General features: G+C 39.2%; 1 protein-coding gene across 2 annotated transcripts in view; it reads right to left on the reverse strand.

Annotated features, from left to right (window-relative positions):
- Positions 1–24,599, reverse strand: part of LOC111842514 (signal transducer and activator of transcription 5B-like) — a 64,073-nt gene that overhangs the window by 38,356 nt on the left and 1,118 nt on the right. The window contains exon 2 of one of the 2 annotated variants that reach the window (XM_072712367.1): positions 20,571–20,691. The exons of the other annotated variant lie outside the window; for it this stretch is intronic. Within the exon in view, the coding sequence (XP_072568468.1) occupies positions 20,571–20,642 (72 nt within the window). The 5' untranslated portion in view covers positions 20,643–20,691. The remainder of the gene's footprint in view (positions 1–20,570; positions 20,692–24,599) is intronic. 2 annotated transcript variants of the gene reach the window in all.

The following is a 24,599-nucleotide window of genomic DNA, read 5'->3' on the forward strand; positions in this document are numbered from 1 at the left end:
ACTTTATGAATGCATTATAATGCATTGTTCATGGGTGCTTTAAGTAAAGTGTTACCAAAAGGCCTTAATTATAACTTAATATAACAGCATAAAGGGATCGAGTAACAAGATGATGCTTGAGCAACAAAATAGCCCATAAACTGCTAAAAGAAGGCATTGTGAACACTAACACAATGAAACAATTGAAATAAAGCGACACTCAAATGCTGTGCCGCAGGCCTACACTGTTGCCACTCTATGGAGCAATGCAGTAATTCCATGGCACTGCTATAATGTTCTGGCACAGTGGACACCAAACGTCCATCACTGCAATCTGTAGCATGGTGCCCAAGCGGGAGCTGGGGGGTATGAGCAGGGCCCACATTAAGAGAATGTGACCATAACAGAATAACCAGGAGGAGGGAAAAAGCACGTGTGTGTCCACAACAATCACTGTGCACAATGACACCTAAGTGATTGAACAGTGAAAAAAAAATTGACCAATCAAGACATATCAAGGACTTTAATTTCATACAACACGTTCCAAAATAATGATTTAATATTGTCAGCTTCTGTAACGGACTGGCATCCTATTGAGGGTCAGGTTTAGCGTTAAACCCCTCCCCTCGCGACCCCTACCAGGATTGACGGTTGGAAGATGGATCGGCTTTACGTGGTGCAACAAAATCGACCAGAGTGCAAACCGGGTTTGGGGAAGAAGGGCAGACTTGTGCATGTCACCTTAGCATCGGTACTCATTAGAAGAGGACACAAGGAAAACAAACAAAAAATAAATGAGAAGACGATTGAGGGATCTTCTTCAGTAGGGGAAACAAGGGCAAGGTCACATTCAAAATCAACATGAGTATAAATCAGTCATGAGTTCCAGACAGGGGCGCTGGCTGTGAAAAAAGGACAAGCTGGAAGGCCTGTACTACAAAGAGGGCAGAAACACTGCTGACATTGTGGCCTCTCTCCACTGAAACATGCCGACGTGTCAGGATCAGAAATAACAGTCCAATTAGGACACCCACTATGAAAAGAAGCTTCACAATGCAAAATTTAAAATACTTAAAGACAAATTCAGTTATATTTGGCACTAATCTTCCTCCTGGGCACTCATTGTTCTTATGGACATTTCTATACTCATTCTATACTTCTGTATTTATATACTTTGACAGATTCACTGACATACTGCAGTGCTTCCTTCAGCTATCACTTTGTTACACTCAGCCTACAGTATAAGAAGAAAACAGGGTACTGATTGCTTCCTGTCTTGTGCCGTCCCCTGCTCATTTTCAAGCATACAACAGGGCAAATGCTCCATTTTGCCAGCAGACACAGGACATGAGGGCCTTCAAATGAGGAATAACCACACAGAATACAGTTAATCCCAAAGGACTGAATGGAGTTCCGATTTGCGGGTGGTTTACAAACAGGACCAAATGTTTCTTACTCCTTATTGTTTGTGGGGCTTTTTTGGATGTGAGCGAGGTCACTTCCTCCCAAAAGAGTCAATATTTTTTCTTTAATAATAAAACAGATAATGCCTTCAAGACCAAGCTGTCTGTAACTGCATCCCTAGGAAAAAGGCATCTTGCTCAAAATTTCTGTCCATGAGAAATATGTTTTGAGGTTGACGTTAACGTCAGATAAAATTCCAGTTTTACATAGCAAAGAGGGAAGGACATTTTTAGGTCAGCAGAAGGAACAAAAGTGAAAGCTGCTACAGCCAGAGGATCCGAACTACAGTAATACAGGAAGAACCTAAGAGTCTCTGGCAGCCAGCCAGGCTTTCAGGCACTCAGGATAACTTTTTCCAGCACACTTCTGACTCAGCTTGGTGTCATATTTCTAAACTAGAGCAGCCCAGTAGATAGCAGTATCACTGAAGAACTAATATGATTTTTATTTCTCACATGATAAGTGGGGTATGGAGAATGAAGGAAGAAATGAATGAATTAAGTAATGTAATGAAAGGACATCATTTCAATTGTTTTTAAATGTCATAATGTTTCTTATTTAGAATGTAGTATTTTAAAGACATCACCAAGTCTCATTTTCATAATTTTATAGTTGAAAGTCCCTAAACAATTAGTTGCAAGACTGACTAATCCTAATCGATATCAATAATAATTAGAATTTTTGCTAGAAGAACAAAAGGTCTTCGTTTCTTAAATGTACCATAAAATGAAGGTGTGTGCCTTTAAGGACGGTCATGCGCTTTAAACCAATTTCCCCCTAATATAACAATTAGTTGCCTGGGAACAAGGTTAAAATTAATGTCATTCTGAAGTACTTGTGATGGCTAGAAGTGTTGCATCACACAGTAAGAGCACAGAGAACAGAGAGAGGAATGGCCGCAGGGCCAATTTCACTGCAGTCGTCTGTCTGCTTCCCTTTTTCCAGACCCAAGAACAGTCTACCCTCCCTGAGCTGGTGTCTGACTCTGTATGTACAGTATGTGTGTGTGTGTGTGTGTGTGTGTGTGTATATATATTTATATATATATATATATACAATTTTATTGTAGGGACCAAATGGGAACTCTTAATTTTATAAAAATCTGTGACTGCAATCAAACTCAAAATGTCAAAAGTCTTGTATTTTATTTGGTTACTTATAGTTAAGGTTAGGGCTGGGTAGGGGTTATGGTTGTTATAGTTGGGATTAGGGTTTTAACAATAGAAATGAATGGAGAGTCCCCATAATGATATAGATACCTAACATGCATGTGTGTGTGTGTGTGTGTGTGTGAGAGAGAGAGAGAGAGAGAGAGAGAGAGGCAGTCAAAGTGATTCCCCTTGAGAAGCACACGTGCCTGTTGATATTCCAGGGGTCATCTGGTTGGCCGGTGCAAATACTGAGCAGGACAAATGTGGGGCAGGAGAAGGCAGTACCAAATATGACAGAGAGGAAGGCAGGTCCACTTAGGACGGTGACTAAAAGAGGAAAAACACAATCACTAACCAAGGCTGATGTAACTGACACATTTGTACGAATTGTTCCAGAACTCACCCTGGACAGAATGGCAGTCTAGTGCAGGGCACACAAATTATGGGACATTCTGAGACACCAATTAACTTAACTGCATGGCTTTTGAATGCAACATGAAAGTTGAGTAACTGCAGGAAATGTGCAGAACATGAAAACTGCACACACATACAGAGTGGAGGCAGGGTTCAAGCCCTGTTATTCTTAATGAGCTATCTCATAAAACATCTGAAAGAGCTCCGCTTTAAAGTTTATGTATAAGGTGATAAATTTTATATGTTAAATATGTGTTTATGTTAAACATGCCTTGAGAAAGGGCAAAGTGCAAGATTTCTGATGTAGCGTTCAGCTGTTATTAAATAGCCAGTGGGCCTAACCTCTGCTGCATGCATAGACATGCGTGTAGGCACGTCTGTGGCCGTGTGAGCGTGTGCATCCATCTACACGCCTCCATTTACACATGGTATGTGCTAGAACTAAAAAAAAAAAGGGCATAAAATAGAAACAGAAAGCCACACAGTGGGGTAGGGGGTATGAAAGGAAGGAAGGAAGGGGGCCATGAGAGGTTTCAGGGCTCTTCTCTAGCATCTCCCTGATCACGCCACAGGCCGTAGTGAAGCAGCTGTGCCCTGCAGGCCGATGTGCTACAGTTACACTGGCAGAGAACAAAAAGGGACGTTTGATGAGGCTGAAAATTGGACATGGTGATAAACAAACAAACAAATAAATAAATAATCAAACAAACAAACAAATAAATGTGCGACTGAATGAATGAATCATGATGGGAATAAGGGCCAGAGAGATTTTAATTTGAAAAAAAATGTACATGCAACTACAAAGACAGAATCCCTGTCGAGACCCAGAATAGCCCACATCTTATCTAAAACTCGAAAGGACAGATAAAGTGACCTGACACCAAGAAAGGGTGAATCAGTGCACCACTAAAAAGCTCTAATCTGCCTGACATACGGTGTCCTCCACTGCAAAGCTTTTAAGCCTAAACTCAATTCCATTTGGGGGAAGCGGAAGTTTAAAAAAAAAACACATTACTTCACTTTACTTAATTTAGCTTGAAAGCACTGGTCCACTGAGAAAGCTAACAATAAAAAAATCATTCCTAGTGAAAAGAGCAGCATGGCTATGATGCCTCATAAGCCAACGACACATCAAACAATGTTAATTTGTTTATTAACAAGCAGCCATATAAATATTTCTGTGAAAGGCCTGGTTACACTGGGGCAGTACTGGTATAAACTAAAAAAAATCATCTTTGCAAGTCTGCAGTTCCATGGACAGTAATGTTAAAAGTGAAAGTACAGAACATTCCAAAAAATGACTAGAAACGTCTTAAAATCCACCATAGCGGCTGCCAACATCTAGTCTGGATAGGTTCTGTTTTTACCATTAAAAGCCTGTTTCAGGAGGGTTATATTAGATCTATTGACTGTAATCAATTAAGGCAGAGAACAAAGCTGACGTTAGGAGGTAAAAGTTTGAAATGTGCTCAAACTTCAGTGAAGCAAGTTCCGACATGTCTAATTTACAGTACTAATCTGTACAGTCTGCAGAAACAAGGTAACTGCCATAATGACCGGTGATCAACAAGGCTGTTTTCCACTGGCATGGCCAGGACCAGGGCCATTTTGCATTGGTGGTTTTCCAGTAAATTTAGAAACACACACCAAGGAGGTTTCAATGTGTCGCTAGCAAAATGATGCAGGCACACTCTGTCGGTTTTGTCCCCAGCACCCCAGCCGGGTAGCAGCCACATGCTTGTTTTCATTTCCTTTCCAACTCAGTTTGGTTTGTTCTCCCTGCGAATCATTATTCACCCTTGTATTGTTTTCTCCATTTTTCTCCCAGTCAGCTAAGATCGTGCTGTAAGTGTGGATGTCTATCGTGCCGCAGGCTTCGTGTCCCAGTGTTCCATGAGCCTCTTTCCTCCACTGTGCCCATTCTCCTGAGCATTCTGCACGTTAAGGTGGTCGATACTCATCACTTCCAGATGAAACTCAACACTACTGAGCACTAATACCTCTGTGATAATTATGGATTCACAAAAATATCAAATTTAGCAAGGCTATACCTATCGATGACATGATTCTCCATATGGTTAAATTTAAACTTTTAAAATTTTTAAAAATAAATTAATTGCTTGCAGATTGCAGTTTTGAGGAATTTTCATCTCTATAGTATATTACATTTCTGCTATTTTATAATTAACACAATAAAATATCCCCTAATAGAGGCCACATTCAAGCCAGGAAAAAGTGGTCTATCACAGAGCATGAGTGAATGCTGATCTTGCTGCATGAACCAGTTACCTTGCTATAAGGCATGAAAGGTAGATCACACACACACAGATATGCACAGACACAGACAGAAACACACAGACACATGGATAGGTAGGTCTTTACCCTGATTCACTGTTGCTAAATATTTTTCTTAATTAAAATCATATCTGAGGTCTTAGTTCTCAACCAGGATAGGGTGGATTTCCCATCCAGGTGGGGATGAGTCACTGCCTCAACTGAAGGAGGTTAAGTCTTAAATCTCGGGGTCTTGTTCATGAGAGAGGGAAAAAAGGAGCGGGAGACTGACAGGTGGATTGGTGCTGTGTTGATGCTGTACTGTTCTGTTGTGGTAAAGCAAGAGCTGAGCTGGAAGGCAAAGCTATCAATTTACCGGTCAATCTGCATTTCTACCCTCACCTGGTCACAAGCTTTGGGTAGTGACCGAAAGAATGAGATCATGGATATAAGCAACAGAAATGAGTTTCCTCCGCAGGGTGTCTGGGTTCAGTCTTAGAGATAGGGTGAGGAGTTCAGACATTCGAGAGGGTCTCAAAGTAGAGTTGCTGCTCCTTTGTGTCAAAATAAGCCAGCTGAGGTGGTTCAGACATCTATCTAGAGTGTCTCCTGGATGCCTCCTTGGGGAGATGATTGGGGCATGTCCAACCAGGAGGAGACCCCATGGCAGACCCAGGATATGCTGGAGAGATTATATATCTCAGCAGGCCTGGGAATCTTAAAGTTACATTTTATCTAAATACAGTGGACACTACTTATAGTGATAATGGTTATAGTGATCAAAGACGCTTGTGCCAGAATCATTCCTGTACAAATACCGTTTAAATATTTTGCATATAGTAATCAAGTAGCCCACTTATAGTGTTCATTTTGGATCTTTTTTAAACATGACATGATGACAACACATGGAGATTAAAACTGCAGTAATTCTTTTTTTCAACTTTACTTTTATAAGCCTACTTTGCCTTGGGGTAACCCTAGCTACCTAAGGCTAATGCTGCATGCACAGAAAACATGACAGGAAAAAGGAATTTTCTCTCAATGACAAATATTGACTCATGAAAGCTTATGATAAACCGCCAAAAACTAGCCACCGAGATGCATCAGCGAAACTACAATAAGCACTTTGAGACAATGTAACAATGTTAAAATGTGCTGTAACAAATTTTTATTGAATATTATGTACAATACTGTACTGTATTATAGCATATTTGAATTGTACACAGTTCAGTAATTTAATTCGCGCAGTACTGTAATTTGAAAAGCGTTTGAAACAGCTGTACTGTATTTAGAAATCGTCATTACAATATTTTCATGAAATAAATAAATATACAAATGTCAATTAGATAGTAATCTGCCTGAGACATAAAGAAGAAAAAAATCAGTTATATTGATCATCTGCTTATAATGATCAATTTCACCCAGACAGATGTGATTACTACAAGTGGTTTCCAGTGTATTGTAAAATATATAAAATATAAATGCAAATATACACTCACTGAGCACTTTATTAGGAACAGTATAATACCACATAGGGGCTGCCCTTGCTGTCAAATCTTGGACCTCAAATTTTCTTGGATTCCAGAAGATTTTGGAAACATTCCTTGGAAATTCTGGTCCATGCTTGAGATTTATTGGCTGCACATTCATGCTGCGGATCTCCTGTTCTATCACATCCCAAAGGTGTTCTGTTAGATTCAGACCCTGTGTCCGCAAAGGCCAATGAACACTGAACTCACGGTCATGTTCATGAAACCAGACACGTTGCGACATGTTGCATTATCATGCTGGAAGTAGCCATTAGAACACGGGCAAATTGTGGCCATGAAGGGATGCACATGGTCAGCAACAACTATTGTTTTAGTGAACAGAAAAATATTATACATCTTTATAGCATTCATCATATGTTTTTTTTTTACAATGTGCTATATCCACACCACAATTATAAGAGTTGTTATGCCTTTCATCTTATGATTCACGAAAATCAGCAAAGCATAAACAAATCCACCCCAAAATAAACATCTTCCCTCACTGTATGCATAATAACGGTAATTTTTAAGGTAGTGAAATGGTTTTGGTACAGAAATGCAACATTAACGTCTGTGCACCTGGTATCAATATCTGCACATTATTATAATGGAAGCACACTGCCAGACAACAATCATTTGGATTCACGGTTTTATTAAGCTGGTCTACTACAGATATAGATGCCCTAAGCATCAAACTAAGTAGACCAAAAATGTTCCTAGTAGAAGACCAAGCTCTACTGCTAATAATGTCCACTGAGGCATTCACCCGTCACAGATAGGGGGCACGGGGCACGGGGCACGGGGCACGGGGCAGCTCAGGACCCCATACCAGAGACAGAGAACAAAAAGGGGTGAATACTTAAATAGAAACGTCTGAGGTTACGACAATGGCGCCAAGGGCCTGCTTCCTGTCTATCAAGTGGAGCAGGCCTGCCTGAAAGTGTTTCTGTGGCGCATGTAAACATGTGGGAAGAACGCCAGCGTGATCTGTTTTGTGAAAAGTTGTTCAAGTGTAACACCAGGTTGCTGCCACGCTGGGATGTTCTCTGAAGGCAACACATGCAGCCAGCGACAGGAAAAAAAATCAAGTTTGACTATCAGACATGTGAGAAAGCATTGGTTTATTTCAGAAAAACTATAACTAGACTCTTAAGATTTCACCCAATTGGATTATGCAAAGAAAACACAAACAAGATGTCACCATATTGTGATATTATGCAAGCAAGAAAACAGAAGCAAACTATGTTAAAACGTAAAAGAAACCAGAATGCACAAGGCTGTAAGAGAATAAGGCTTTGGATCTTTACCAGCAGCACATTACTTAATGTTTAGTAGTATCCAAGGTCTTAAAATGGAAGCCGCAACATGAAGAGACACTGCAGGAGGTCAGCAATGAAATCATGTTCAGTCTAATGGATGGAAGACGTGATTTTTACCATAACGCCCACTCACTGTAACCTAGACTTTTTATGCTTCAATGAATAACACTCCACATAGGAACATTTCATGTTGCGTACAGATCGTTTCGGTAACGCTTTACATTCAGTGCACCTTCATAATGCATTCATAGAACATTCATAAGCAGCATTCAAGTACACCTTAACATCCTCACATCCCTTAACGGCTTTAATATACAGTACATTAATAACAACCATTATATGATTATACAATTATAATGTTTTTTATTATATAATGTTTGTTAATGTATATTACAGCTGTTAAGGGATGTTAATAAGTCAAGGTATACAAACATGATGTTTATGAATGTTTTATGAATACTTATGAAGGTGTACTGAACGTTTTATGAATGCAATATAAAAGCATTATGAAAGTGCAGTTAATGTAAAGCGTTACCTCTTTGTCTGACACAAACAAGGCACATACAATAAGAAAGCAAAAAGCATAACTGGTTTGGACGCAAACACTCATATTTCAGTCCTGCTTCTCGGCCTTCTTTACTCATATATTCAAAGTATAAAGAAAGTGCAAATGCAGAAGTTTGTATTCAGCGTAAAACACGGTAACGTAGGCACAGCTTCACCATGGCACTGAATGCTGTGATTTTTGAAGTGCTTTACTGAAACGCACCACCCCCCCAGGAAAGCTCTGAAATCCCTCAAGCTCCAGCTTTTAATGTGATAAAGGCTGCTGCCATCATAACATGGTTACAGCGCAGGTCTCTTCCTCAGAACAGCACACCAGTTCCCTCCAGGCCTTCTGGTAATGTGGCATCAGTTTGCTGGATGGCTGCATTTCAGTGGACCAACAGAAATAGATTGGAGACGTCTGGAACTCAAGAGTGGCCCTTAATGCCACCTCCTGCAAACCCCTGATATGTACATATCATAAGTGTTAATAATGTAGAGCAGTGTTTCCCAATCTGGTCCTCAGGGACCCACAGGCAGTTCACGTTTGTGCTCCCTTCCAATTCCATTTAGGGACCTGGGAGGGAGCAAAAATGTGGACTGTCTGGCAGGGAGCATGGAGGGAGCAAAAACATGGACAAACTGTCGGTGCCTGAAGACTGGATTGGGAAACACTAATATAGATTATGAAGCAGCTGGTCATGTTTGAATCACATCTGAATGCATGGAGTCTGTGTGTTATCCCCATATTACCCATGTTCACCTCAATGCAAAACCAGCGTTACAAAATACTAAATACAAAGCCAATTCTCATATCACCTCACCCAGAGTAAACATAATGCGTACAACTGTCAATATTTCAGTCCCAAGTGCAGTCAATTCTTATAACAACAGTACTCACTCAGGAGGACTGAGGGATGTTAGAACACAGTAAGAATTAAGTCTCGTAAGTACAAAGCAAAGTCACGCATCTGGTCAGGTAAAGTTGGATTACTACATGTACAATATAATAATCTGTACCACAAGTGTGTCTGCTGGGGTGTGACATGAGTAAATGGTGTCCTGTAGTGTTCTGGGCATACAGCAACTCTGGATATAACGGACTGTTTTGCCAGGTCCCTTGAAGTCCGTTATAACGGGATTTTACTGTATGACACAAAAAAAATCACACAATGTGTTATACAGCAGTCCCCACTCTGACTCTCCTTACCTCTGCAAACCAAATACATTCCGTTTACTGCCTGGAGTAAATCATAATAATAAAAAAAAAATGCTGCAGAATATTCATTTTAATTTGAACATTTGCTTGACAGATTATCTGAAAAGTGCCAACATATTTTATCATCAGCAGTATTCACCTGTCCAAAATATAAATATATATAAAAGAGGGTTTAGAAGCCTTCGGTGCTGACTGGGCACAGACGACGTGCCGTTTAATCCGCCGCAGCGGGATATACTGAGGCCTCGGTAAAGTAATTGGATCAATAAGTCACTGCTGGAGTGCAGAAGGAGCTTTAAGATGCCCTCTGTTTAGCACCTTCCTGCCTGATCCACAATCAGGGGCATAACAGAGAGACAGCTTCCGCGGCCTCACTCTATCTACGCCAGATAGGCTGGACAAAGTGAGAACATACCGTAGCCGACTCATATCACAGGGTTACCATCTCTCACGTATCTGCTGTGACGCTCACGCTTTCAGACTCTCACGCTCACGCAAGAAATCTTACGGCAAATTTACATTACTCCATTATAAACCCAAAATTAGCTGCATCTAAAGCAAAGGGGCGGTTGGCAAACCCTACAGACTATTTACAGGGTAATAAAACTCTTACATACATGTACATGCGTGTGCTGATTTGTCTGGAACTGAAAATCTCACGCCAGCCAGCTGACCATGGTTGGCAACCTTGTTATGATATCTTAGACAAGTTAAACTGCTATACACTTTTTATAGCACATTAGGGGATTATGATTATCTGGACTGGTTCAATTCAATTCAATTCAATTTTATTTATATAGCGCATTATCACAACATTACATTGTCTCAATGCGCTTTACATTTCTGCCTCGTAAGGACCCCCCATTGAGTAAGCCAAAGGCAACGGTGGCAAGAACTGTCTAAGAACTGTACCGCCTTCTACGAGAAGGGGCCAGAGCAGGCTGCCTTTCCTGTGGAGACTCTGTTCCTTTAGAGTCTGCAACACCATGCTGCGGGTGCAGTGTGAGTCTGCGTTAGCTAGGGCCACCTTCTACGCTGTTGCACGCTGGGGAAGCAGAATGCAGGTGGCAGAGACCGACAGACTCAATAAGGTGATCAGGAAGGGTGGGTTGGTGATAGGGGAGGAGGCGGATACTATGGACACGGTGGCAGAAAGGAGGGTGCCGTGCAGACTTCAGCCAATTATGTCCTCATCCACTTCATTGTTGTGGTTGGACAGAAGAGCAGATTCAGGCGAAGACTGACCATAAATAAAAATAAAAAATAAAATTTTCCACCGAGCACCTCAGGAAATCATTCCTTCAGGTGGCTATCAGACTGTACAACCAGGGAATCACTCAGGGCACAAGCTCAATATATCCTGTCTGTTCATATTTCTTGTGCAGTATTACCATACGTATATGTTACACTTATGTATGTTATATAGAAATGGTTGTATGTGGTACTGTGTATTGTCTAATTTAGTCTTTTCTGCAGTTGTGTACTGTGTAGTCTGTAATCACAAACGATTTCCTCCAGGATAATAAAAGTTTCCTGATTCTGATTCTGACCCAACACAACAAAGCTTCTTTTACTTTATGCCAGGAGTCATTTTTAGTCTAAATTATTATGTTTCGCTTAACTGTTTTCATTACAGTGCAGCAGTGCATGATTTTTTTTTCCCCATTTTTAAAATTTATTTAGGAGACACTTTTATCTGAAGTAACATACAGCTCTGTAAAAAGATGAGACCACAGCAAAATAATAACATAAGAAACTTACAAACAAGAGGAGGCCATTCGGCCCATCAAGGTCAAAGGGAGAACTTAACGAGTAGCTCAGAGTTGTTAAAATCTTATCTAGCTCTGATTTAACGGAACCCAAGGTTTTAGCTTGCGCTACATTAATAGGAAGACTATTCCATACTTCAACTACACACTGTGTAAAGAAGTGCTTCCTGAAATTCATTTTAAAATGTTCTCCCGCTAATTTCCACTTATGGCCCCGAGTCCTAGTATCTAAACTAATATTGAAATAGCCATTTGGCTGAACAGCATCCAGACCTGTTAGAATCTTATATACCTGGATCATGTCCCCCCTTAGTCTCCTTTGTGCGAGCCTGAACATTCAGCTCAGCTAACCATGGGCGTAAATTTCATTTAACAGTAGGGGGGGACAATAAATATAAAATTTCTCATGAGCAATTTTTGAAGGGGACACAAATAATACAGTCAAATTGTACTTATAAAGATATGTCCCCACAGTGAAAAACTTTGCTTCTATCATTATTATTGTAGCATGGAGACTGCGTCATTATGGTTATTTTCAAAGTTTTTCTCAGGTTCAATGACAAGGCAGATTTTTCTTCAAAACTATTTATTGCATTGTTTGTTATGTTGTTTACAGTCAAGCCATCAACATACAATAGAATTTAAACATGACTGCTTAAATGCATAATAGAAACTGATTATACAAAAGAATACAGTGGGGTCAGTTCGGACGTAGCACAGTGCTCATTTAGTAAATGCACAGCTAAACAATATGCTAATTCTGGCCGTTAATGTTAAGTTAACATTATGCCAAGTTGTCACAAATAAAACAATGCATGGGAAACGGCTTTGGCGTGTTAGTTGCAGTGCACTATGCAACAAGCTATTGTAAACAAGCTAACGTTAACTAGATAAGTAATATTTTAATAACTAATATAGCAGATTCATGGAAAATTACATCGGTAATCAGCATTTTTGCCGCAACTAAGTTATGAAAGAGTCTGCATCAACTACATTAAAGAGAATCGCTTCATTTAAAGTGAATAAAATACCCTACTTACTGGAGTTCAACATTAATTGAGCCGCAGCCACACACCTGACTCGTGTGTGTAGAGTAGGTGAGATGAACTGGGAAAGCAGGCAGTGGGCCAAACCACTGTGAGGAAGGGGAGGGGGAACGCATTTTTTTGCGTTTGTTTTTTTTTTCTACTTACACAATTATTTTAGGTATACATACATATATTTTTCACAATAGAGTGTGATTTTTTTTAAATTACTTTTTTTTAGGGGGGGACAACCCTCGGATGGGGGGGGACATGTCCCCTCCGTCTCCCCCGGGATTTACGCCCATGCAGCTAACCTCTCCTCATAAGACATTCCTCTAAGACCAGGAATCATTCTTGTAGCCCTAAGTTGCACCCTTTCTAAGGCAGCAATGTCCTTTTTAAGGTATGGTGACCAAACCTGCACACAATATTCTAGGTGGGATCTTACCTAGGAATTGTGTAATCATAGCATCACCTCCCTTGACTTAAACTCCACACACCTAGAGATGTAACCTAACATCCTACTGGCCTTTTTATTGCTTCCCCACACTGGTGAGAGTGGGACATGGAGGCATCAACACAGACACCGAGGCCCTTCTCATAATCAGCTACCTTTATTTCTGTACTTTATATTTCTGCTTCCTGCATAGATTACCTTACATTTATCTATGTTAAATTTCATCTGCCAGGTATGAGTCCAGTCGCTAATTAAGTCAAGATCCTGTTGTAGCCTCTCTGCTGCTAGATCAGTATCTGCTACACCACCCACCTTGGTGTCGTCTGCAAATTTAACCAGTTTACTGTATGTATTGGTGTCAATATCATTAATGTAAATTAGGAACAATAGTGGTCCTAAACTTGAACCCTGCAGTACCCCACTATGAACGCAGGCCCACTGTGACATTGTGCCTCTAATAACTACTCGCTGCTTCATGTCTGTTAACCAGTTTCTTTATGGATCTCCAGTCCTGCTTCTAGCAGCCTGATATGAATTGTCCTAGCAGTGCACTTCACACCTTAACTTTCCCTTTCTTTTTGAAGGTCACTTGAGTTCATCCTCTGATTTATGAAGCACTGCCAGATAGGGCTGCAACAACTAATCGATTTAATCGATTAAAATCGATTATTAAAATAGTTGCCAACTAATTTAATAATCGATTAGTTGGGTCTACGTTGTTATACACAAGTACAGTGGCGACCTCCTAATTTGGGAGCAGTAAGCTAACCAAAGCCGCGGTGGCAGTAAAGTACCATTAAGCTGGATGCCGACCGCCATAAAAGAAAAAAGTAAATGCACATAAACGCCATTTACGCACCTTTTAAATTTACAAAACAGCTTTTACTCACCTTTTTTAAGATCACTAATGTTAATGATATAGTTACCCACCGTTTTTACTGCTGTGCATATATATAGTTTACCCACCTTAAATTTCTTGTTACCACTACACCACTGCTTCATTTCTTCACGATAGAAGTTTATAGTAATATCAAATGTTGTAGTACTCAAGACCAGTTTTTGAAGGTCTCGATCTTGTCTTTCAATCAGCCGTATTTGTACTCGTTCTTGTCATGGACTCGGGATTTTATTTCGAGACCATAACTCTGAGAATATTCTTATTAATGAGCCGTTTACTGTCGAATTGAATAACTAATAACTGCAACCAATGGCGTTACTGCCGGCCGCGTTACCCGCCCCGTCCGTTCACACACGCACATGTGTTTAAATGAACGCAGGGGAAGTTGTGGTTGTCAACACAATCAGCTATTATGGGGCTAGAAATGCGGCTACATATACCACAACGTGTTTACCCTACCATTCTATTAGGTGGGCGCCCTAAGTTAATTTTATTTAATTTCATTTTCTATATAGCTCCAGATCGCAACAGAAGTCATTTAAGGCTACCTTTCCGATAGAACAGGTTTATATCTTGTCCTTTTATTAAACAAACTAAATAGCCTTATGTTATTTATCTTATTTACAGTTCATCACTGTAGTATGCTGAAACAACCGGACACGTTTTAAAACAAAATTTGCCGCCTGCCGTTCACGGGTTTTTCGTCACCAATCGTCTTATTTGCGTTGCTCAGTAATTTTTAGCGTAAGATGCGGAAAAGGCATTTTCTTCGCAATAAATGTTTACTTTATTTGTCCGTAATAAATGCAGACAGACTCGCTGGCGTGCTCTCTCCCCCTGTCATATATGTGTATCAACATTAAATAACATTAGACAATTATTTAATAATATTCTTAGTAGCAGCAGTAGTAGTCTGTGTTTTTACATTAAAAAACTGGAGTACTGAATACATTATCTAAAGCACCATGCTGTTTGCACTTTATAAAACAAGATTTTGTGTATTTCATTACGTTGATTCAGCTGCTACAAATTATTAATTTTTTTTGTTTACTCTTAATGTAGCATACATTTGTTTTTTATGTGAGTTGCTGGAAACAACTTTTGTACAAAGACAGACTGGGTTATTAAAAATTGCTGGAAATCAAATTGTTTTTTGCCCCCCCATCCGATTAATCGAAAAAGTAATCGACAGATTAATCGATTACCAAAATAATCGTTAGTTGCAGCCCTACTGCCAGATAAGTTGACCGTCATCTCTGGCATTAGAAAGTCACTTCTGCACTTTACATGGCAGGTTTATGGTCATTCCCAGTGTCTCCTGCTTCACCTTATTCTTGTGCACTGCTGTCTTAGAAACCTTGAGCCCGGAAGCAGCCTGCCGCACAGTGTAGCCTTGTGCCAGCAGAACCAGGATTAAGCCAGGATTTATGAATGCAGATTTTGTTTTTTTTAAATAAAGAGTGGTCTCTTCATTTTTTTCCCCAGAGATGTACCTTTTGTTGCGAAAGCCAGGTCAGATCTTGGAACAATTACAGATTAGGGCCCTTTGCTTCGGGGCCTAACATGGAAGTGACTCTGCTGTACAAGGGATTTGAAATGGCGACCTTCTGACCACAAGGACAGTGTTCTAACCCAACAACTGGAGGTGAGTACTTTGACTTATGTGGAACACTTTTATTCAGACAGCATTATGCTCCTCTCATTTCCTCCACAGAATATATAGGAGGTGATAGGAGCAGGACAACATCAGTGGCAGGCATTCAAGAAATAAATTCACCTGTAGCATTCGAGGACATCCATAACGCTTCCTTTAGTGCAGTGTCTCTGTCTAGTTCTCAGGGACCCACAGCCAGTGGGAAAGACAGCTTTAGTGGAATCAGTGTGGTCTAGCCAAAAAACAATAATTAAAAAAGACTTGAAAACAATTTGTTTTAGTCAGAGGTTAAATATACTAGCAGTGGATTACATTAATGTAAGATAATGCTTTAGAATTGCTTCTGCGGTGCAGCGGTCTCTAATTTCAATACGTTTTCTGTGAACTATTTACCTCAACAAGAGAAAAAGGTAACTAATTTTACTGGCAAAATTGGGAGCTCTGTTAAACATTCTTAGGAGAACATTCTTCAGCAGTCAGGGTGCATCTTCATTGTAGCACTGATGGTACATTGATTCCTTTGGAAAATCTCTACAGCACTTTGTAACAGCATGTTTATGAAAATGTATTGTTCCAGATTTAATTCCATTTGATCTGCCAGCATGATAGACCAGACAAAAGGCAAATAATGCAATGTTATTCACTTTTAGATAAAACATGGCCATCTCACAGAAACTGGCTATGAAAGATGTATAGCTATTTCCACAGAAGTAATTTCAACTTCATCTGTACAGCACAATGTAAAGACAGCCGTATACAGTACAAATATGGTTAATTCAGCAGGTGATACTGGCAGATTATTATAGATTAAAAGAAATTCCTGAAGAACTTTGGAAAAATGCCATAATGCATTGTCAATATGGAGAGCCCTTTACAATACCATACACAAAAACCTGGAGCTTCGGTGAACCACAGACTCAGCCAAACTGTCCAAATGAAGCAGTCTGAGATAGAAGTGAGTTTTTCTATGAGCTGCTGTCCTACCAAAATCTCTCCACGATAAAAGCAAAAAATGTTAAAGAAGGTCAAAAAGAACCAGTGACCTGTACTACGAAGCAGGGTTACTAGCTTATCAGGGTAACTTGTCGGATTTAAGGTACCACAGTTTAAATGGACTTCATATTCGTTCACTTACATTTTACCCAGACTACCTTAAATCTGACAAGTTACCCTTTTAAGCCAGTAACCCCGCTTCGTAGTACAGGACCCAGGGCTTCTGTCACCTAAGTGAAGTCAAGATTCAAGACTCTACCATAAAAAAGACACAGGACCAAAATGGGATCCAAGGACACAAAGTAACAAGTGGAGAACCATCACTTATTATGAACAATTGTACCATGATCCTCAAGGATTCTGGAGAAATGTTCTATGGACAGATAATTCCAAACTGGATTTTTTGGAGATTTGGGCCCCATAGCACATGAATGTCATACAAACAATCAAGAGTAGTAGGGTAATGGTTTTCTGGTGCCATGTTTCACTTTGGTCACAATCAACTTAACCAAGAGCTCTGCAAAAAGAATTCATAAGATCCATACTTAAGCTGAACTGTCACAATTACATTTATTTATTTAGCCAACATACAAGCGGGACAGTACATTAACAGCACACAGCTGTCATAAGGCCAATTAAGCAGAAGTGTGGTTAGGCCGAACGATTTGAAATACCACTACTCTGAAATAGGGCTGGGTGATATCACATCGATATTATATCACGGATGCGCAATAATCACCATGGCTTCCGATGACGAGTGAAACCGATGACCGCAGCTTTTGGGTACTATATAGAAGTTTATTTATGCCGACAATTCGTTAAACAGATTAGTGGTACGGCAGTCCGATGTGATATTGATGTTATGACACCCGGCCTTAATGAAATATTTAGAGTACAGAAGGAGCTCTTCATGATGGGTGGGGGCCAAAAATTCCTCCAGAGTTTCATGTAGCCGATCACTAAGTACAGGAGGGGTTTGGTAGTGATGATTAATGGTGGTGTAACCAGTTAGTGAGTAACCAAAAAGAACCAAAAAATATTAACAAATACCACTGCTTTTTCCACGTGAGATACTGTTTTGCACCTTCTATTAATAAGTAAATGACAGAAGTATCACTTCCGTCCTATTTGTTTACTTATTTCCTTTTTATCTAACACTGAGTTTCACTTGAATGACATTGACTTTTAAAACATGCATGAACGCACAGAGAATCCGATAAAGACACGTGGTCACAGTGCTGATGGACCACACCCAAAACCACATGTAATTCCCCATCCAGGAATACAAATAAATGTAAAACACCCTCCATCACAAGAGAGCTGGGTTTGATGGTTTTTGAAAAGTACCTAAACGACCTAAAAGGAGTAGTGAGTAATGAGTTTACAAAAAACTTTTTTGGTAACGTTTTACTGCATAATTACATTAATCGCACCTTCATAATGCATTCATAGAACATTCAAAAGCAGTATGCGAGAATACCTGAACATCCTTACATACATTAACAGCTGTGACATGCATTAATAACAAACATTATATGATAATAAGACAGTATAGTTATTGTCTAGTATAATCATAGTGTTTGTATTAATGAATAGTAAAGCTGTAAAGTACAGTATTTTAAGATGCTAAGGTACACTTACATGCTGCTTATGAATGTTTTATATATTTTATGCGTTATGAGGGTGCAGTTCATATAAAGTGTCAAGGTTTTTTAAAAATCATTTAGAAAGAAAAAAGCAGAGGTGGGAAGTGCAGGTTCAGAAAGTACAAATCCTGACCAAGGTTTTGCTTCAAGAAACAAGTTGAGTAAAAAAAAAAAAAAGTCACAGTCACAGTCTCAGAGTCCTCGATTTGTTGGCTGAAATGAAACGTTGGTCTGGATTCGTACTTTCTGCAGCTGAACTTTCCACCACTGGAAAAAAGTGTACTTCAACTGATAGGCCTAACTGAGGACCTGCTGAAGTTAAGTGAAAGTGATGATTTTTTTTTTTTGTCAAGATCTTGCCTAACCCAAACAAAACCACTATTATGGCATCAAGCCAACATCCAACATCCCTTTGAGTCTCTATGGGTGGTGCCTTATGGTGCATCTTGATACGAGGAATATTCTGTAGCCCTTAGTGAACCCTAGTCTCCCCCAGCTATACAGTAACTGTGCTATTCTGGGTTATATATAAAAGCAGTGAACATTGGATCCAGGTTTTCAATGAAGACATAACCATGCTTCACGGATGAGGTGCTTTTTCTTGGAATGCAGTGCTTTGTTTTTGCCAAACAGGAACATACCCTTATGCGAAAAATATCCACTACCCGCTTTCATCTCATCTGCCCAAAGAACATTCTTCCAATAGCCTTCTGGGTCATCCAAGTGGTTTGGTGGTAAATTTGAAACAAGCAGCAATGTTCTTTTTGGATTGAGTCAAGTTCCTCCTTGGTTCCTCCCACGCATATCACTCTTGTTCAATGTTTTTCTTGGTGGACTCTAAACACTGACAGTAATTTTTTGGAAGACCACTCCTGGGAAGAGTAATAGTGGTGTCCAATTTCCTCCCTTCTCCATTGTCAGTAAAATTAACTTTCGTAATGCTTTTCAGCCTCGTGAGCATCAGCTGCTCTTTATAAAATGCTCAGAAATTCTTTTTTGATTGAAGCATGATCCACAAACCAAAGTTGTTAAGAATAGACTGAAGAGGAGATGTTTTTTGTTTTGCAATTTACATACACTCACAGCTGACTGTAATCCCATTCAGTGTGCGATTCAGTTTAATCAAGTTATCTTGTACTATTACTCAAATTCAGAAGATGACAAACTCTCAAAATAAAAAGAGTTCCAAAGAACTCACAACAGTCTCGCGCCACTGTAAATGCCTTAATAGGTCAATCAAACATTAACTGCACGCTTCCTCTTCTTAGTACAGACCACTTAATGGCATGAAATTTACTGCATGTGACTACACATGGTTCATCTCCAATCTACTACCTTGAGTTGTACCCCACCCAGGATCCTGACTATTGCTTAGGCTTAATAAACGCTACCTCCAGGAGTCAAGTTGCCAATTACACTGTACACTGACACACATCAACAACATCTGCACTCCCACACCCTATGCTTCTGGAACTGTACTGCCTACTTGTATTGCTTTGCACATCTATCTCTTCTATCCCTCACGGTTGCATATTTATCTTACTAATAGTATTTCCTGTAAATTCTACTTATACTGCAGTGCAGTGGTTGTCAACTGGTTAATCGGTCTTTGTACTGTACCATACATACTTTGCATACATATGCCCATCTCAGGACAATAAGGTGAAAATATTTTTAAGAAAACTCTGCACACAGTGGCCTCCACTGTCACTGTGGAAAAAAAACATTCATCTGCCGTGTGGTGACATGAAAAGTGACCTCGTTCAGGGTCTCTGTTCATCTTCTCTCCATCCCTTACAAATGCTAAGCTTGTTCTATATATTAATTATTTAAAAATAAAAACCATTGAATTAAAATGAAATGCTATTAAATGTGTCTTATTATTGTTTAAAATAAAAATTCAAATGGTGGTAATAAGAGATTACTGCAGAATATTTATGACCCTGTCCATCAAAATGACAGGCAATGAGAAAGTCTAACACAACCTCTGTATACTACCAAATGCAAATGCAGTACATTTCTCTGCAATATTTCCTAATAAAACAATACAGTTGCAGGTCTGTACCACAAGGTTCAGCTGACAATAACATTTATATGACCATTCACAGGAAAATACTAGGAAGCTGTAGATCATATAATGAATGGCAAAATGGCTACCAACTGCTTAGCCATTGAGCTTCATTGACCAATGACTTATAACCTACTGACAAGTGGATCTAAAGGTGGAACTTACCAACCATCTCTGGCACCTTGCCCAGAGATTCCCGAAACGCCTAATGCACTGCTGTAGAACTGTTGAGTCCATCTTTAGTTCCAAGAATCAGCTCTTATTCGGGCTGAGGAATCACTGCTATCTGGTCGGGTAAAATTCAGGAGATGCAATTATCCATGACATGGGCCCTAAATCAGAACCACCAAACAATCTAAAACTCACATGGTGTTAACAGTATGGCTGCAAAAAACATGAGCAAAGCATGCAGGGGGTAACAATGAGATCATAAAAATAAATTTAGCCTGAAAAAAAACTTGACTGAGATTAACAGGGCATTTGTATTCACCAGGCCTGGCTCGTAATTGAGATAGAAAACACAAGCAATTATAACTGCATTTAAGCAGAGCATCATGGATACATACAGTATGGACAAAACAGTCCACCCAACTATGTGCATTAAAGACTGAAACTAATATGTGCTATTTGTATTCCTTTAGGAGTAAAATTTATCTGAGATTTGAGGATTCAGATTATGCCTTTCATTCAGATTGCCTGTTACACCCAAAACATGGCTCTGAATAATGAAGAGACTTAGGACATCCTTTTTGCACCTTGCGACAGTGACAGTCGTAATCATGTTCTCAGTCACTGCTCATGTGCAAACAAACAACTCGAGGTGAACAAGACTTCTGTTTCCTGCAGGTCTGTCAGTTTTATACTTGGAAACTTTAGCATTATTATGATCGTAAACACTGGAAAATTACATCAAGAATAGCAATGTTTGCTGCAATGACCGATTTCTGCAAGACAATTTTAAATGATTAGTAAACATTTCTTTTGTTCTCCAAAAAGTTCTGAGCATCTGGCTGGATGGCTAGAGGAACTCCTCTTCCCAAACCTCTACTCAGGGGCACCTCAGCCGTTTCATGTATTTATTAAATTTCACCACCAGTTCACTTAACTTAATTAGTTAATAGTTTAAATAGTCACTGAGACACTGATTAGTTGTATGAGGTGTGCTTGAGTAAAAAGAAAAACAAAAACACATGGGTGTATTGTGGGGTTGCTGCAAAAAAATGGGTTGATTTAGTTTTGAAAGCCAACATACTTTTTACAGGCATGATAGTTTTACACCAACATAAATATCATTTAAACATAACTTTCTTGAGCTGCCAAAGACTTTTTCACAGTATTGTGTATCATTAGTGTAAAGCTCAACTCATTAAAACAACAAATGACCTTATCTCTCTGAATATTTCATGTATTGCAGTAGTGTAGCTCTAAAATTTCCCACAACTTTGATTTTTAAAATTAAACAAATTGTATACTGTTGAGGAATATTGTTAATCCATAACCCCAATATAATGTCAATGGCTCAGCACCAGCTGTGAAGAACAGCGCCCATGAACCACGGTACGTGGTCAAAAGTATCTCACATCTACTTTTGGTGCACAGGAAAGTATATTATACACTTCCATTATGTATATTTATTTACAGTCATGCATTTGATGCATTAATTGTAAAAACTATAGACTATTTTGGTTTCTTGTGAAGACAATTTTGGAAAGGAATGTCAACCAGTGTAAACCAGCTACAGGTATGTCTGTTCTCACTTGAAACTGATCTGCTCTCAATAAACAAATACACACTCAAGAGTCCATTTTTAGATCACAGAGTAAAAGCCAAATATCATATTTAGGGAATAATTGTTTACATCAATGTTCATTGAACTGGAGTTCCTTGAACTTTACTGTTAACAAAGGTCATAAAAGGTTTTGCTTGGTAGAAACCTTATTTTTGGCTCTAGCGATGATTTTGAATTTTCATAAACATTTCTTCCACCATTAATAGTTGGGCTGTAATAACAAAATAACAAGGAGATAAAAGAAACCGAAAATCCACTTTTTAGCACCATTTTAGTGTGTAAACTACAAGTAAGTGAAACAGAAGTAGTGGCTCATGGCACTGCAGGGTTTAAGGGTATCCCTAAGCTTAGGTGCTGTTCATGAGACCAAGATAAAAGGTGATGGCAATAATTACAGGTGATGGTAATATTTACAAACTTATATTTACAGTTTCGATCATTTCTGTTCATTGAGAGATCAAGAGGCTGTGTGCCACTGCATGTGCTTGAATCATTGGTAAAAATCCAGCAATGTTTACAGCAACAGCTTTAGAAAAGCATGACAACTCATAGTAAAAGAGATGACTCTTTTTCCCCTTTAACTACAAACAGACTAAAAATAAAGTCGAACAGCAACATCCTCTGGTTTACCTGAATATCTCGTGGTATAACCAGTGAAACTTCTTAAACAGATTAGTCTCCCATTAGCTACAGCATATCAATCTATATTCCAGCTGCTTAACCTTAACCTGGCTCACGGACAGCACTGGCAACAGTGTTAAAACAATCATTAATGCAATAGCAATCTGGAAACGAAAATTTCTTGAACATTCCCCAAAGTTTTTGTGAAATTGTTCTTCAGCCTGTGCCATCCATGGTTCACTGCCAGACAGTTCACACCACAAGGCTCACATAATTTATCTGCCACAGGTGTTATTTTTTAGAGGTGATAAAGGTACTGAATGACTTTAAATCCAAAGACACCAAAGCTACATTTTCCATCAGCCAGTGGCACTGGTGCAAGCAATACAGGTGTTAATGTAAGAGTTATTATACTGGCGATGCAGAAATAAAGTGACGGAGAAAAGGGGTACATTAAAAGGCGCATTGGCGTGAATTTAAAATCTTACATGCCAGAGATTCATGGGCACAATGAGTACATCCAAGTTGTATTGGAATGATGAACAATCTGATCCATACCCACTAGTACTATGTAATGACAATCACAAAGACATAGCTACAATGAAAGTTATTTAAATCATATCCATCCAAAAAAATAGAGAACAAAGAAAGGAGAAAGGAGGAAAGAAAGGAGAGCCCCCCCCACCCACCCCACAAAGTAACACGGAACTATCAAAGGTTGTCAGGCTTCCTTTGACTCTTTCACTGGTTTTCACTGCACATCACCTAGATAATCTCTGGTCTATGAAGACTAAGGACTGCTTTATGCTCTGAACTAGACAAGAAAAACTAGCTTTACTGAATGGTCATGCAACATAAACATCCACAGCCAATGAATCAACGAACAAAGCCTTGAGGATACTTTCCCCCTGTAAAATTGACCCTTGGTGAGTAACCCTGCACAATTTTTTCATATTAAGCACAATGCAAAGACAATCATAACATCTATTGTTTATATTTGCATGGGTCATTAAATATTGAAGATCTCCCTCCCCTTCATACCTGCTAGAATAATTACTAATAGGTAATTCAGTTTAAGGGCAGTAAGTCAGGTTAAACGTGCGTCCAAACATTTGACAATAACTGACAATACCAAATAGTAGTTTACAAGAATTACACTGAATGACTATTATTGTCTATGCAAAAACAGTTCAAAATCATTTTTATCTTGCGATCAGTCAGTTAAAAATTGATACATTATCATTCCTTTCGACTTGTTTTTATACCTTTTCATGAAATTAAGAATTTTAGCTGATACTGGATTAGCTCCACATTTCCTGTCATTCCTCTGCCTGCCCTCTTCATGTCTTCTTTGCAACGAGCCTATTTTGTGCAGTGAAATTATATCCATCAATATCTATTTTAAAACAAACGATTTTACGTGCTGATGGTGAAATTTTACTGTACCTTGGTCACACAGCGAGCGTCGATGGACGTGCAGTCAGTGCCATTGAATTTTGCGCCGTTTGGTTTAAAAGTGCAGGGTTAAAGTGTACGTACTGCTATACGGGGACAGGTATACAGTAAAGAATACGTCAATTAGGCGTTTGAGACAAGGTCAAAAAGTGCATCTTTAGACCAAATAGCGGGTGGGGAGGGCATCGCAAACTGATTTATAGTTCTTCACCAGTGATGTAAAATCCATCACGAAACTGCATTGTACTTATAAGCAATGACAATTTGTAGGTCAAGTGCGATAGGAACTTTAATGTTAAAAGTCACACATACAACAATTCAGTCAAAGA

This window comes from Paramormyrops kingsleyae, chromosome 5 (assembly GCF_048594095.1).
Source record: "Paramormyrops kingsleyae isolate MSU_618 chromosome 5, PKINGS_0.4, whole genome shotgun sequence".
In the NCBI taxonomy this organism is placed as follows: domain Eukaryota; kingdom Metazoa; phylum Chordata; class Actinopteri; order Osteoglossiformes; family Mormyridae; genus Paramormyrops; species Paramormyrops kingsleyae.